Source organism: Pleurodeles waltl, chromosome 1_2, assembly GCF_031143425.1.
Source record: "Pleurodeles waltl isolate 20211129_DDA chromosome 1_2, aPleWal1.hap1.20221129, whole genome shotgun sequence".
NCBI classification, from domain to species: domain Eukaryota; kingdom Metazoa; phylum Chordata; class Amphibia; order Caudata; family Salamandridae; genus Pleurodeles; species Pleurodeles waltl.
The window spans coordinates 957,290,249-957,305,719 of NC_090437.1; the positions used below are offsets into that span (position 1 = coordinate 957,290,249).

The following is a 15,471-nucleotide window of genomic DNA, read 5'->3' on the forward strand; positions in this document are numbered from 1 at the left end:
TGAATCAATCAAGGATTTATAGAGCGCACAAAATCACCCGTTAGGGTCTTAAGGCGCTTGGGGGTGTCAAGAGGTCTGGCGAAGGTGGAGCAGCAGGGAGTTCCAGGTCTTGGCGGCTAGGTGAGAGAAGGATCTTCCTCTGGCGGTGGTGTGGCGGATGGAGGCGAGGGCGAGGCTGGCGGAGCGAAGATTGCGGGTGTGGAAGTTGAGGGTCGTTGAGGGAGGCTAGGCCTATGTCGTGGAGGGCCTTGAGGTAGGCTGGGCCTGTGCATGGATGAGTTAGGTGATCCTCTTTGATACTGGTAGCCAGTGAAGGTCTCTGAGGTGGGGGAAATGTGGTCGCGGCGTGGGATGTCCAGAATGAGGCGGGCTGATGCGTTCTGGATTCTTTGCAGCTTTGTTAGGAGTTTGGTTGTTATTCCTGCATATAAGGCGATTCCATAGTCCAATCGGCTGCTGACCAGTGCGTGGGTGACAGTTTACCTGGTTTCGACGGGAATCCACTTAAAGATTTTGCGGAGCATGCAGAGGGTGTTGTAGCAGAAAGAGGAGATGGCACTGACCTGCTGCTGAGTCATGCGGAGTGTGGAGTCCAAGATGAAACCTAGGTTGCGTGTGTTGGTCGTGGGTGAGGGCGCAGTTCCTAGGGAGGTGGGCCACCAGGAGTCATTCCAAGTTGAGGGGTTGGTGCCAAAGATGAGGATTTCTGTCTTGTCAGTGTTTAACTTGAGGTGGCATGATTCCATCCAGCTGGCGATGGCGTGAAGTCTGATGTGGAGGTTGTTCTTTGAAGTTGTAGGGTTTTTCGTGAGGGAGAGGATGAGCAGAGTGTCGTCTGCGTAGGAAACTATGTTGATGTGGTGGGTTCATTCGATGTTGGCGAAGGGGGCCATGTAAACGTTGAAGAGCGTGGGGCTGAGCGAAGATCCTTGGGGGAACACCACAGATGATTATGGAGGCTTCCGACAGGAACAGTGGGAGGCAGACTCTCTGGGTTCTGCCTGAGAGAAATGACGAGATCCAGTCGAGTGCCTAATCGCGGATTCCAGCGTTGGAGGCATGTGCAGAGTGTGATGACATACCATGTCGAAGGTTGCGGAGAGGTCCAGGAGGAGGAGTGCTGATGTTTCTCCTTCGTCGAGCATGGCCCTAATGTCATCTGTGGCAGCAATGAGTGCAGTCTCGGTGCTGTGGTTTCTGCGGAATCCAGATTGGGAGATGTCGAGTACTTTGCTGTCTTCAAGGAACGGGGATAATTGGGTGTTTACGATTTTTTCAATGACCTTGGCTGGGAAGGGGAGGAGGGAGATCGGCCGGTAGCCACTGTTCATCTGTGCTTCCATCTTTCTGGGAAGGTGGCTGACTCGAAGGAGCTATTGATGGTTTTGCAGAGGTTTGGGGCGGTGATGAGGTTTACCTTATTGAAGATATGGTGTGGGCAGGGGTCCGATGGTTATCCGGAGTGGATGGAGGCCATGATGGTGGCGGTGTCCTCTGTTGACGGGGGTCCACGTGTGGAGGAGGTGGGCGTTGCTTGGAGCGTTGGGTTCTTGGGTGTTTGTAGTCAGCTGGTGGGTCTGGTGTTTGAAGCTATTGTGGATTCCTTCTATCTTTCAAAGAAAGTGGGTTGCCAGTGAGTTGCAGAACTCCTGTGATGGCAGGGGATCGTTGGAGCAGGTCCTGGGGGTGGAGAGCTCATTGATGATGCCGAAGAGCTCTTTACTGTTGTGAGCGTTGGTGTCGATGCATTTTTTGAAGTGGGTACTTTTGGTGGTACGGATCAGTTGATGTTTGCATAGGGCATCCTTGAAAGCGATGTGGTTTGAGTTGGTAGGGTCAAGGTGCCAGGTTTTTTCCATTCTGCAACATAGCTGTTTGGATTCCTGTAGTTCTGGGGTGAACCAGCTGGCCTTGATTCTGTGCGAGGTGTTTGGTTTTTTTTTTTAGCGGTGCGAGGGTGTTGGCGCAATCTTCTATCCAGCGATGCAGGTTGGTGGTGGCTGTGTTGTGGTCCGGGGTCCCAGGGGGTGGGGCCCGGGCAAGAGTGGAGATCAGTTGATCCGTTGATATTTTGCTCCAGTTGCGTCAGGGGTTGTGTGCGGTGGTGGTGAGTGACTGGTTTCTGGTAGGAGAAGTGGATGCAGCAGTGGTCTGTCCAGCTGAGTCCGGTCGTGTGGCTAAAAGAGACGTGGTTGCTGGCTGAGAAGATTGGGTCGAGTGTGTGGCCTGCGGAGTGCGCGGGTGTAGTGACTAGTTGCTTGAGGCCGAAGTTGGCGAGGTTGTCGATTAGGTTGGTGGTGTTGATATCGTTATTTTCTAGGTGGAAGTTTAGGTCATCGAGGAGGATGTAGTCTGTTGAGGCAGACTAGATACAAAGAAAAATTTAAAGAGGACCCCTTCTGATGTTTTGTTTCCTTCTTTCAGAAGATTAAGCTATGAATATATGTGGCGAACTAAAAGAAAGCGAGTAAGGGGAAGGGCAATAAATTACTGATCTAATGAACAATGAAAACTTCTGAAAGCAAAAATGGCTGTCCATAGCACAAAAGGAAGATTGTGTCAAATTATACCAGGTCTTTGCATGTAATCTGTAAATCTTCTATCCCTAGGCCTCCATGTATTAACCAGAAGGGCTTGCACCGCAGTGAAGAGAGGGTTGTACTTTGCACCAGGCATAATTAAAAAAGCATATTCAATGCAACGGGTCTCTCATTTGCTCGAGTTAGAGCGATTAGCGTTGTGAAGAAAAAAAAAAAAAAAAAAAGCAGCGCGATCGTACTATGTAAAATGCAGTGCGATCGCACTGCATGGAAAACAAAACATACAAGCCTCGGGTCCCGACTCCTTTCTGTTTTAGTGGTTTACCAGTGCTGTGTAGGTGGGCTAAACACCAGAAAAAGCATGACTTGTGCATGCCTTTCACAAATGAAAGCAAGCAGATTTTAAAAGGCAAGCCCACAAACCAATGTGGGTGACTGACCTGACATGGGCATGGTTTGAAGCCCAAAGAGATTACAGAATGGACTCTTTGCACTTGTCCATAAAAAACTGGTGTGTGTAAAACGTTGAGGTGAACTGTTTAATTCTTTTTTAAAAAAGGACAAAAGCTTTCAGTTTCATATTTTCTCATAATTCCATTCTAGCATCTGCCTTCAGATTACAGAAAAGTTAAGCAAGTGACCCTATTCTAGAAGCTTGCAAGGTTTGCAAGAAATGTGTGCCCTATTTTGTTCCTGGGCTCCTCTCCTTGACGGGATACTAACTAGACTTCTCTCAGATTTTAATAAATACATTTTGCAGACGCATCCTAAACACAGAGTACTGATGTTTTCTTTGAGATTATCAGGTTTCTCACTAAAGATTAGTTAGAGACACGACAGAGCTTAAAATAAAAAAGGTAACATGGCACAAGGGGATTGGTGATATGCTTATGGATTTTGTTTTTTAAACATTGACGAACTCATTGAGTGTAAAACGTAGTAACATTTCAGTTGCAACTCCCACCCAAAAAGTCGAATTTAAGTCCTTTGCTGGTATTGAGTCAGGCCTAGAAGTGGACAGATAAGTTGAAGGTGTAAACTTAACTCCCCACCAGTGTGCAGAATAGGAAGAATGCAATACAAATGACTTCACAGAAAGTATTAACAAGTGCCATGGTTTTATTTGGAATGACTGGTAATAGTAAAGCATTTTTTTTCAAAAATATATGTACAATAGTGACATTTTTACATGCTGCATTCTCTCAGCTTTTTGTCAGCTTGCTTAAGGGAGATCCACGTGTTTAGGGTGCTCGACCGCAGCTTTGACCACACCAAGTGATTGGTTAATCCAAAAATCTGAGCAGCAAATTGAGCAGCAGCTTCTGGTGAAAGAACAGTGGAACATCCAAGACCTGAGAAGAGAGAAATCAATCATACAGTGGGAATATCGAAAATGAACATTTCATACGATTTTAAACATACTTTTACCAATTACAATATGTGCCGAACAGCAGACATGGTAACGATTTTTTAGATCACTTCTTGAAACACCCCCGTTTCTTTATATAACCCGCCTCCTAACTAATGCTTATGGTGCAAAGTAAAAAATCCTCTACATAGGAATGTATCAAGAAATGCAAGACTTCAAACATCAGGGCAAGGGGTGGAGATATTCTTCTACAAGTTTTTGGATGTTCTGAAGCCAGGTACTGCAGCTACTTGTTTGGGAGAGGAGCCATCTTAACTGTGATTTTAACTTTAACCGACTAAAACATCCCATAATCTTTTTTTAATAAACCATTCTATATGATCCGATTATACCATTAGCAAAGTTCACACAAGAAACAAAGATATTTCTTGGGAAAGCAGTTGCATAGAGCACCATCGTGAAATTTTGTTTGATGCAAGTAGTGTTGATTTGGTTAATTGCTGGCTCTATTCTTATAAGTCTGGCTTCTGTGGGTATATACATGGGTAGCCTCCCAGGTAGAATGGTCACCTGTTAAGCCTTGTAGTTTCATACCGTCTCTAAAATACAGCCTTTTCACTACCCTACCACTAGAAAGAATCATTATTATTGCACCAGGCTATTATTTAACATGTTTTCACTGAGACCAAACAGCCAAATCATATATATATTTTTAAATATTCCTCAGATAGGAATGTGAGCACAATTCTAAATTAGAATGACATGTGTACAGTGTTTCTTTCAATCATGTTAGGATCCATCAGTATGTACATTTGTTGCAATTTAACACCTTGGTGTGAAGTCAAATTTGTGGTTACACGTACTGGGAGGTCATAAGTATTGCCACTGATGTGCAGGATATGGCTTGCTGAGCTAATCGTAACTGGGGATTATGTCGTAGTAATGATTTAACTGTTTTTTTCAAATTTGCTTTAAAAGAAAAATGAAGGTGTTACAGGCAAAGCAAACCATAACGTTAAATGTACTTTTCAGACGGAAAGTTAAAACTGTTTTACTGGTGTTAAATGTAGATATATGTGGAGAGCGTGCGGTAGGCGTAGTGGTAAATAATTTCACTGTTAAATGTTACCCTTCTCCACTAGTATTTCCTTCAGCTACTGGCAGCAGCGGGAAGACTGCAAGGTATGGCCATTAGGTATCTGGTTCTCTCGAGGCTCAATTGTGGCCTCCATATTGATCAACATCTACCTCAAAATATTGGTTTACCTGACGAAAACGCTGGGTAAAAAGCCCTCATCTATTTGCTGAGAATATTATTCTATATCACCAAAATGATTCTCAGCAGCCAGCTAACCATTTAAATACGGTCTCAAGCAACCCAAACATGGATGCTCCCGTGAAAAATGAAATCCATAGATAGAGTTATAAGTTTTGCATGGCACTGTGTGTAACTGTAGGACAGTGACCCTTTTTTACATGTCACCCCCACTTTTTGCAGAGTATTTGATGCAATTTCGACTGAAAGTGCACTGGGTTCTTGCTAACCAGGTCCCCAGTGCCAGATCTCTTTCCTTAAAACTGTGCAATTGTTCCCCAATTGGCCAAACCCTTGGCACTCCTGTAAGTCCCTAGTAAATTGTACCACCGGTATTAAGGGCATGGGTACCAAAGAGGGTCCCAAGGGCTGCAGCGTGTATTGTGCTACCCTCAGGGACACCCCCCCCCCCAACACACACACACCTACCACATGCAGACTGCCATTGCAGGCTGCGTGTCTTGGTGCAGCTGAAGTGAAAACATAACATGTCTCTTAACGCTGCATGCAATATTTTCAATTCACCCCTACAGCAGGTCTTACAGCCCTAAGGCAGGGTGCAATCAGAATCTGCAAGAGCAGATATGCCCCTATGTCTTGGTTGATTCTCAGTGAGTAGACAGGAAAGAGAAGCCATATTAAATACATGTGCTGGACACTGGTTAGTACAAGCTCCACAGCTACACGATGGCCTCACTGAAAATAGGGATGTTTGGCATCAAACATCTCATATTATTAAACCATCACTGACAGTGATGGATTTAATAATACATGTACCCTTAAAGGTGCCCCCTGAAAAGCCTACCAGTTACCCATGTGCTTGCTGACCAACTTTAACTAGCCTGCCACCACCAGACACGTTTCTGACCTCCAGGGGTGACAGCCTTTGCTCTCAGGCAGAGAGATACAAAGCCTGCTCTGGCAGGCGTGTTAGCACACCCCTTCTCAACAGGATGACCAGTGAATCAGTATTCCAAGGCTGAGGGCTTTAAAGAAGCCCACCACGCTTGATATATAGATCTGGCTTCCCCTTAAAGGAGAGGGGCCACCCCTCCTCAAACAAATAAACTGCGACTGCCTCCGGTGACAGCAGCCAGATGGTCCACTGCACCTGGACTGAGAAGAGGACCACTGGTGTCTCTGTGTTCCCCAGGCTCATGATACTTGAGCCTACTTGTCGATTAACCCAGACTGTTTCCCCAGCCCACGCCTGCAGCCTGTTTCTGTGGGCCCCCTATACCTGTTTGCCGAATTTGTTTTCCCTCCATAGGATAACATTGCAGCTTTCAAGAATTGCACTAAGTGTAGACTTTTCTAAACTCAAAAGATTTTTCCTGTAAAACATACTTACCCAAGTGTACAGATTTTGGTGCCAAAACATTAAAATATACTTTTTATTTCTGTAAATTGGTGTGGATCTCATTGAGTAGTGTCTAATATTTGACTGTGTGTATTCACAGATTTCTAACACTCCTCTCTGATGAGCTTAATGCTGCTCAACCACACTACCCCCTACAAGAACACCTTGTGATTGCTCGAGCAAGCTTTGTCCACTGGTAAGGGAACTCTGGACTCTGCACAGTACACCTCATTTTGGTATACCATATAAAGAGACCGCTTCCTACATTAACTTTTCTGCTACTTCAATACACATGACAGGATAAGAATACTAGTCAATCAGGTACCGAGGATCCAACAGCTAATTTTCTCAGACTGCAGCACCAGGGTCCAGACTGTCCATCTAGAAAGTCTGAACAGTTAAATTTTCGTACCTTTCCTGAAGTGGATTTGGCTAGGTTCTGCTTTCAGAATGGGGTTGAATGCATTGCATAGTCTTGGGCCTTGAACCCCCAGGGATCTACCTCCAGGCTTCATCTTCCTCGATTGTTGCTAGATCAAGTGAGCAGCAAATGACTGACGGTTTCTGGTACTGAGCTATGTACTTCCAAGTATTTGGGAGTAATTTTACTAATCTACTTTGTGCACTGTTCAGAGAACCTTGAATTTGAAACTGACTTTGACTGCCACCTCGGTCAGGAAGATACAGCTCTCCTTAATGCTTGGCAGGAGATGGTTCAGGCATATGATTGTGGTACTGTTCATGGTGTTCTCACCAGAAGCATATTTGCGCATTGTCTGCATACTTTTGGAAGTGGTAAGATAATTTGCAGTTTAAGTGGTTTTCCCCAATTCTTTGCTTTCATAGACTATTTGTGTTAGATTAATTAGCTTTCCTTTAGCTCTCACATAACCCTAAAGGTCTCCTAGTACAAGGATGCTAAGAACAAGTACAAGTCTGAGTTGCCCAGTAAATGTTCCACAACCTGGGGTACAACATACAGCAGCTTTCCCCAACCAGTTTGGCAGTCTTTAAGGGCGGGGAGTTCACCCAGCTGTTGAAAGACCAAGGCAATCTTGACAGAAAATCATAATCAAAGCCAGGTTTAAACAAAACAACAAAAAAAAAGTACCACCAATGCCAAAGCTACGTTTTTACACTAAGCAAAGTAGCTTAAAAGTGATAAAGGTTTGCATGTGGAACCAGTGTAAATATTTAAACAATGACACTGCACAGCTGAATAAGGGTGTTAAAAAAAAAAAAATACAGCAGCATTCTATTGCACAACATGTCATTTTTTCACATAAGAGGATGAAAGCCATTATGAACTCCTCGTTGGATAATTAAGACAGAAATATCTATATTCCTCCCTTCAGCTGGCAGAAACTGCATTCACAGTGTTCCAATTAGTTGATATAGGAAGACCCCGGAGTCTTATCCTGATTGTCTGAAGAAAAATTGTCGTCTTAAGTACCAATTTCTTTTTAGTTTCCAAAACATTTTATTGATTTTTCCACAAAAAAAAAAAAAACAGAACGCAATTACGTCTGCAAGCCCCAACTGACCCTGCAACCAAGCACAGGGATCTGACTAAGTGATACAGTAGTGTAGTAGCCTCTTTCCAGTCTGGTAGCATAAAAACAGATCTGCCAGGCACAGAATACATCGTACAAGTGGTCAGGGGGAAGGAAAAGTGAAAGATTTAGTTCGTAGCAGCCCAGAGACAGGAGATACCAACCCCCATTACCAGCCACCCTTAATTGGGAGTAGACGCCCTCTCCAGACAGCGCTCCCTGCAAGGGCAGCGGGACATATTTTCCTCAGTTGACTGAGCTCTGAGGCATCTCCATTAGTTGTGAGTAAAATGGAAGCTAAACTGCATCTTTTCTAGTATTGCCTGCAGGAAGGGCCAGTGCACAGAGTCAAACACATGCTCTAGATCATCCAGTAGCAGCGCTGGGTCCACCCAGAGTTCATCCAGGTGGGCCAGCGCCAGGTGAAGCTGGCAGAAGTAGTGCCTGATGCCTTTACCCGGCATAAAGCCATTTTGGTCAGGATGGACAAGGAATCTGGCACACAGCCAGGATTTTGGCAAGTGTCTTTACCAAGTTGAGGGAGATGGGGTGGTACGATGCAGCATCCTCTGAGGGTTTGCCAGGTTTTAATATCACAGCCATTGTCACCTCAAAAAGGTCCCTTGGGAGTTCTTTTTTCATAAGCATCTTCATAGACCGCTACAAGGTGAGGGGAATCAATAGGGAGGAATACTTTTTATAGAGCTCCAACGGAAACCCATTCGAGCTCGGGGTGTTCCTGAGGGCACAGATGATTTTGCTTGCTGGATATCTCTGCTGCGGTGAGTGGTTGGTCAAGGCTGTCACTCTACTCTAAGCTCAGCATGCGAAAGGGCAAGTCATGAATGATGGGGTTGTCCTGCTCCAGAGCCCCCGGCTCCTGAAAAGCTAACAGGGTTTGAAAATGGGATGTGAACACCACTGCCACGAGGTCTGATTCTCTCAGTTTGTCACCCTGCCCCAATTGCAGTTTGGTAACTAGGCTGTATGCCTCAGGATCAGATGGGTCTGTGAGAGGTCCATCTGCACCACAAGCAGTGGGGGATTGCGGACGTCCTCTACCATGCAGTAATGTCAGCTGTAGTAATTTCACTTCCCTGCACATGTTATACCCACCAATGAGCGAGAATGCCTTACCCCGCAGGACTGTTTTGAAGTCCTCCCCACAGAGTAGCAGGGAAAGGGATTGTGGTCCCATTGACATCAAAATAGTCAACTATAGTGCCTCGGATTTCTTCTGCAAAGTCATCTAAGAACCACCAGGAATTGAACCTGCCCATCCCTTGTTCACCCCGCTGGCATCCATCCATGGCCAGCAGCACTGGGGAAAGATCCGAGAGCCCCTTTTGCAGAATCCATGTCCGGGTAACTTGACCCACCTTGGAGGAAGGAAGTAGTCCAGATGAGAATGTGCAGTGGGGAGGGGACTGGAAGGTGCATTGCAGTTCAGAGCGGTGCTTCAATCTCCACATGTCTAGCAATCCCAGTGTATCTACCCAGTCTGAGGCACGTAGAACAGGCTGCACTCAGGTCAGATGTTGAGTCCCAACCTCGGTCCATTACTGGTGGTGGCTTGGCCGCCAGGGATCTGTGCACCCGCTCCACCACAAAGAAGGCGGTGGGCCAAGGCCCCTCAGTGCCCTCTGGGACCCCAACAATGCAGATATTGTTTCTGCTGGGTCTGTCCTCCATAATCTGCCCTGCCTTCTAGAAGGCTGACCCTGTGCTGGAGGACCACCATAGCATCTTGTTTGGCCTTCACAGAATCCTATACAGCAGGCCATTATACTGAAGATGCAGCCTTCGAGACCCACTCCACCATTCCGTGGAGGTTGTGGGGCAAAAGGGAAGGTCTTCGCTGAGTTCTCCAATTTTTCCCTCCAGCAATACCCTGAACAGCCTGAAGAATGGATGCCGTGGGATCAGCAAGAGTACTAGCCTGCTGCGGTCAGACTCCTCCACCCTCTTTCTCAGCGGCTGGGCGGATGAATTTATCAATTTTCACCTGGGTCCGAAGGGGAGCATCTTCTCCTTCCCCAATGCACCAGCAGAGCTTTCAGCCCTGGGAGCTCACAAGGGGAGAGCCTGAAGGAAAATGGCTCCCTGTTGCAGTTACCCCCCACTTTTTGCCGGACATTGATGCTGACTTGACTGAGAAGTGTGCTGGGACCCTGCTAACCAGGCCCCAGCACCAGTGTTCTTTCACAAAAAATGTACCATTGTTTCCACAATTGGCACATCCCTGGCACACAGATAAGTTCCTTGTAAAAGATACTAGTGGTACCAAGGGCCCTGTGACCAGGGAAAGTCCTTAAGGGCTGCAGCATGTGTTGTGCCACCCCAAGGAACCCCTCACCTAACACATGCACACTGCCTTTTTCTCCCCACCAACACACACAATCTGCAAAGTCGACTTAGCATCCCACGAAGGATACCATGCCCACAAAAATACTGCCTGTGGCATAGCTAAGTCACCCCTCTAGCAGGCCTTACAGCCCTAAGGCAGGGTGCACTATACCACAGTTGAGGGCATAGCTGCATGAGCAGTATGCCTCTACAGTGTCTAAGTCTATTCTTAGAAATTGTAAGCACAGGGTGGCCATATTAAGTATATGGTCCGGGAATTTGTCAAAACGAACTCCACAGTTCCATAATGGCTACACTGAAAACTGGGAAGTTTGGTATCAAACTTCTCAGAATAAACCCACACTGATGCCAGTGTTGGATTTATTACCTAATGCACGCAGAGGGCATCTTAGAAGATGCCCCCTGTAATTTACCCAATTTCAGTACAGGACTGACTGGTCAGTGCCAACCTACCACTGACAGGAGTCTCTGCTCCCCTGGGGTGAGAGCCTTTGTGCTCTCTGAAGACCGAAACAAAGCCTGCACTGGGTGGAGGTGCTTCTCACCTCCCCCTGCAGGCACTGTAACACCTGGCGGTGAGCCTCAAAGGCTCATGCCTTCTGTTACAGCACCCCAGGGCATCCCAGCTAGTGGAGATGCCCGCCCCTCAGGCCACTGCCCCGACTTTTGGAGGCAAGGCTGGATGAGATAATGAGAAAAACAAGGAGGAGTCACCCACCAGTCAGGACAGCCCCTAAAGTGGCCTGAGCTGAAGTGACCCATGCCTTTAGAAATCCTCCATCTTGAGATTGGAGGATTCCCCCAATAGGATTAGGGATGTGCCCCCCTCCCCTCCGGGAGGAGGCACAAAGAGGGTGTACCCACCCTCCAGGACAGTAGCCATTGGCTACTGAGTCCCAGACCTAAACACCCCCCTAAATTTAGTATTTAGGGGCACCCAGGAAATCAGATTCCTGCAACCTGAACTAAGAAGAAGGACTGCAGACCTGCAAGCCTGCAGAGACAACAAAATACAACAGCTGCTTTGGCCCCAGCCTGACTCTAAAACCTGCAATTAGCGACACATCCAACAGGGACCAGCGACCTCTGAAGCCTCAGAGGACTGCTCTGAGCCAAAGGACCAAGTAACTCCCGTGAGCAGCGGCTCTGCTCAACTTCAACAACTGCTTTGCAACTTTCTTGCAACTTTCAAGGACTTCACTCTTTCCGCAGAAAGCGTGAGATTTCACCCTCTGCACCAGGCACCCCTGGCTCGAGATCCAGAGAACTAACACCACAGGGAGGACTCTCTGGCAACTGCAACCCCGTAAGTAGCCCGAGACGACCCCCCTTGACCCCCACAGTAACACCTGCAGAGAGAATCTAGAGGCTCCCCCTGACAGCAACTGCCTGTAACAAGGGACCCGACACCCGGACCAAGCACTGCACCCGCAGCCCCCAGGACCAGAAGGAACCGAACTTCAGTGCAGGAGTGACCCCCAGGCGACCCTCTGCCTAGCCCAGGTGGTGGCTTACCCAAGAAGCCCCCCTGTGCCCTGCCTGCACCGCTAGAGTGACCTCCGGGTCTCTCCATTGTTTTAAACCTAAAACCAGACTGGCACACTGCACCCGGCCGCCCCTGTGCTGCTGAGGGTGTGTTTTGTGTGCCTACTTGTGCCACCCCTCCCCCCCCCCCCCAAGTGCTCTACAAAACCCCCCTGGTCTGCCCCCAGAGGACACAGGTACTTACCTGCTGGCAGACTGGAACCGGAGCACTCCTGATCTCTATGTGTTTTGGGCACCTCTGACCTCTGTACCTGACCGGCCCTGAGCTGCTGGTGTGGTAACTTTGGCGTTGCCTTGAACCCCCAACTGTGGGCTGCCTATACCCAGGAACCGAGACCTGTGAGTGTCTTGCTTACCTCACAATCTAACCAATACTTCCCTCCCCCAGGAACTGTTGATTTTTGCACAGTGTCCACTTTTAAAATAGCTTATTGCCATTTTAACAAAAAGTGTATATGTTATTGCTCTAATTCAAAGTTCCTAACTTACCTGTGTGGAGTACCTTGCATTATGTATTTACTTCAAATTTGGAACTTGTGGTTCTAAAAATAAATTAAGAAAATATATTTTTCTATATAAAAACTATTGGCCTGAAGTTAAGTCTTCGGAGTGTGTGCTCCTCACTTATTGCCTGTGTGTACAACAAATGCTTAATACTACACTCTGATAAGCCTACTGCTCGACCACACTACCACAAAATAGAGCATTAGAATTATCTAATTTTGCCGCCATCTTACCTCTAAGGGGAACCCTTGGACTCTATGTGCACTCTTACTTTGAGATAGTATATATAGAGCCAACTTCCTACAGAGCCCCATCACCCTATGCGCTGATCTCCGTTCAAGTCTCCAGAAGGGGGGGGGAGACCCGGCAGCATCCGCCAGGGCAGCCAGTCACCGGCCATCAAATAATGCCTCTCCACTGCACAGAGGTGCCTCTCCTCTACAAATGCATCAGAGTGTAACCTCCTGGCAGGGGGGCTGCATGGCAACCCATTAAGGGCTAATAGCTTCTTGTACCCCCACATGCCTCGTTTCTCAAGAGTGGCAGGGTACTAACCATCTTAATATCAAGTAGGAAAACCACGGTATGCAATTATGAATTCGACAAAGAAAAAAGCCAACACTAAGCCAGGATCTCTGAAAATGTGACCCTTATTTGGAATATTGAAATTTTACGTAAGCGGACAGTAAACTTGTGCATGAAAGTGGAATAAAATTATAGGTCATGTGATGCAGCGTAAGTTTACAAACGCTACCTACAGAATTCGCTTCAATTTTTTTTTTTTAAACCCTGTCAATGAACCCCTGAAGTGCTGTCAGCAAAGCAGAAGCAAGCCAGTGTCAAAGGACATTTGTTATGCTTAGTGGCACATTTGACATTAGCCAAGTCATAAAACCCTGTACTGCCTGAAAGCATTATGTGGAACAGAGAGAAATACATAGTATCTCGATTGGTGAATTTCTGTAGCGACAGGGCACCCAAGCTACCTTTTGCTAGTTAGTTTTTCCATTGGTAAAAGACTACCTGCGAAAAAATAATCATGATTTGGCTTCGAAAACTGAAAAAGCTCTGCACACGGATAGTGTTGATGAACCTAAATCTGTTGAATATATGGCAAAGAAGATTTTATTAAAACTTTTTTTTTTTATCTGCCTGACAGGTATTTTAAGCTTGTCCTGCTAGAAAGCTTTAATTAACTGTAAAACAACTATAATTAGAGGAGATAAGAATGAGAACCTGCTGACTGTTTCTGCCTGGAAAAGGATGGAGGAATTTGATTTTGCTTTACCCTATAACTGAGCTCTCTAGGCCACCAATAGTTGCAAGGTCATAACAGCTGCATCTTCAGTGTAACGGCCTTTTAATTATTCTGACAGGACTGGACTCAAGCCCCGGCTACATTAAGTGTTTTCAGCATGCCACCCAATGCAATTGCCCCTGGAAGTTATCCCTAAAAGCTTTATGATGGAAAGGGGTGGGAGGAAATCTTGGATCGGAATAAGTTTGTGGCAGCAGGAAGGAAACAAGGAAGAAAAGTCAGTCTCCCTATGGATCTGTGGTGAGACCAGTCACAGCCTTTCTTCCCTCCAACAATTAGGGGGAGACTATAAGCATTTGACTGTATGAACCTGAAAGTTAGTAGCCTCTGCAAGGCAGAACGGTACTGGAAACTATTTTGGTCTTTGAAGAGTGACCTCTCCTAGCTGTTTTTGGTAAAGTAAGTAGACTCATTTACTTTTATGTTCACTCCCCAAATATTCCTATGGATTGCATGTTAGATTTTCTTCTAACAGTCTCACCTACAGATTCGGTGGTGGCGGCAGTGGTGGAGTGTTTGGGGACACACAAGGTCAGGCCAAGTGAAATAGTCACCTGTTCCGACTGACTGCAGTTGCAGAGACCAGATTGGATCCAGGGCTTTGACAGTTATTACTGCAACATTTTTCTAACCCGTCTAGCAAAAAAGAGCTGTTAGCAAAACCATATTCTTATTTTTGTCCACCGAGTGAAGGATCAATTATGGGGCACTCTAACCATCCTGGTAGTCTTGAGGGAAATGTTTACAAGTGCATGATCTTGGAGCAGTTTTCCAACCTCTCGGAATTGGATTATTTGGTGTGGACAAATGTCCACCTCAAAGGATAAGGCCATCACCTGCTAAATTTCACCAAAATTACATTATAAAATAACTCTGTTCAGTCCCTGGAAATGTGACAAAGCAGTCCGGCTTATATTAAAGGCAAAAGTACTTAAGCAATGCATATACAATAGATGACGGCACACAAAACACAGTGAAACTTCACAATTGATTTAAATAAAGAAACATTTTGATCGAGATCAAAGAGGCAAAAAAATAAAAAATAAAAACAATAAGGGGATCTGGAGATTAGAATTTTTAAACATTTACGTCAAAATCGTGACACAAAGCGCCAATGATGGTCTATGTGAGTGGCAGTCTGAGACCCAGGCACGACTTGCGGCCAACCACAACAGAGTCCTGGTCAGAAACCAGGAGAGTATTGGTGATAACATTTTGAAAAAAGTTTCTAGGAAGAGACTGTCACTTTAAGGAGGTGACATTCTCCCCGATTGGACCAACTGCCAAAATTGTAATTGTAGCCCTCACCATGAAACTGAAGGCTGAATATTTGAAGCAGGTTGGTGCTGTCGGAGCTTTGAAAATTACTAGCTGAAAATTTCAAGTCCTAGTGCAGAATGAGACTTGCTTGGTTCCCCCCCCATCCCCACCACAATCACCCAAAACACACCAGGGGTGCTGGGACGAAGTTAAAGTTCCTCCCATTGCCATTGAACTGCTGGTCAGATACTTTTTCTGCACGTCCTACTGAAGGAAATTTTTCAGTGCTTAAAAAAAAAAAAAAAATCCTTCTGGTGCCCAAACCACCACAGGAGTGCAC

At 46.2% G+C, this 15,471-nt stretch overlaps 1 protein-coding gene across 1 annotated transcript in view; it reads right to left on the reverse strand.

Moving 5' to 3' along the window:
- Positions 1-3,639: 3,639 nt before the first annotated feature.
- The window catches only part of PAICS (phosphoribosylaminoimidazole carboxylase and phosphoribosylaminoimidazolesuccinocarboxamide synthase), a 408,935-nt gene continuing 397,103 nt past the window's right edge, over positions 3,640-15,471 (reverse strand). The window contains exon 21 of the mRNA XM_069205847.1: positions 3,640-3,892. Coding sequence (XP_069061948.1) covers positions 3,726-3,892 — 167 coding nt within the window. The 3' untranslated portion in view covers positions 3,640-3,725. The remainder of the gene's footprint in view (positions 3,893-15,471) is intronic.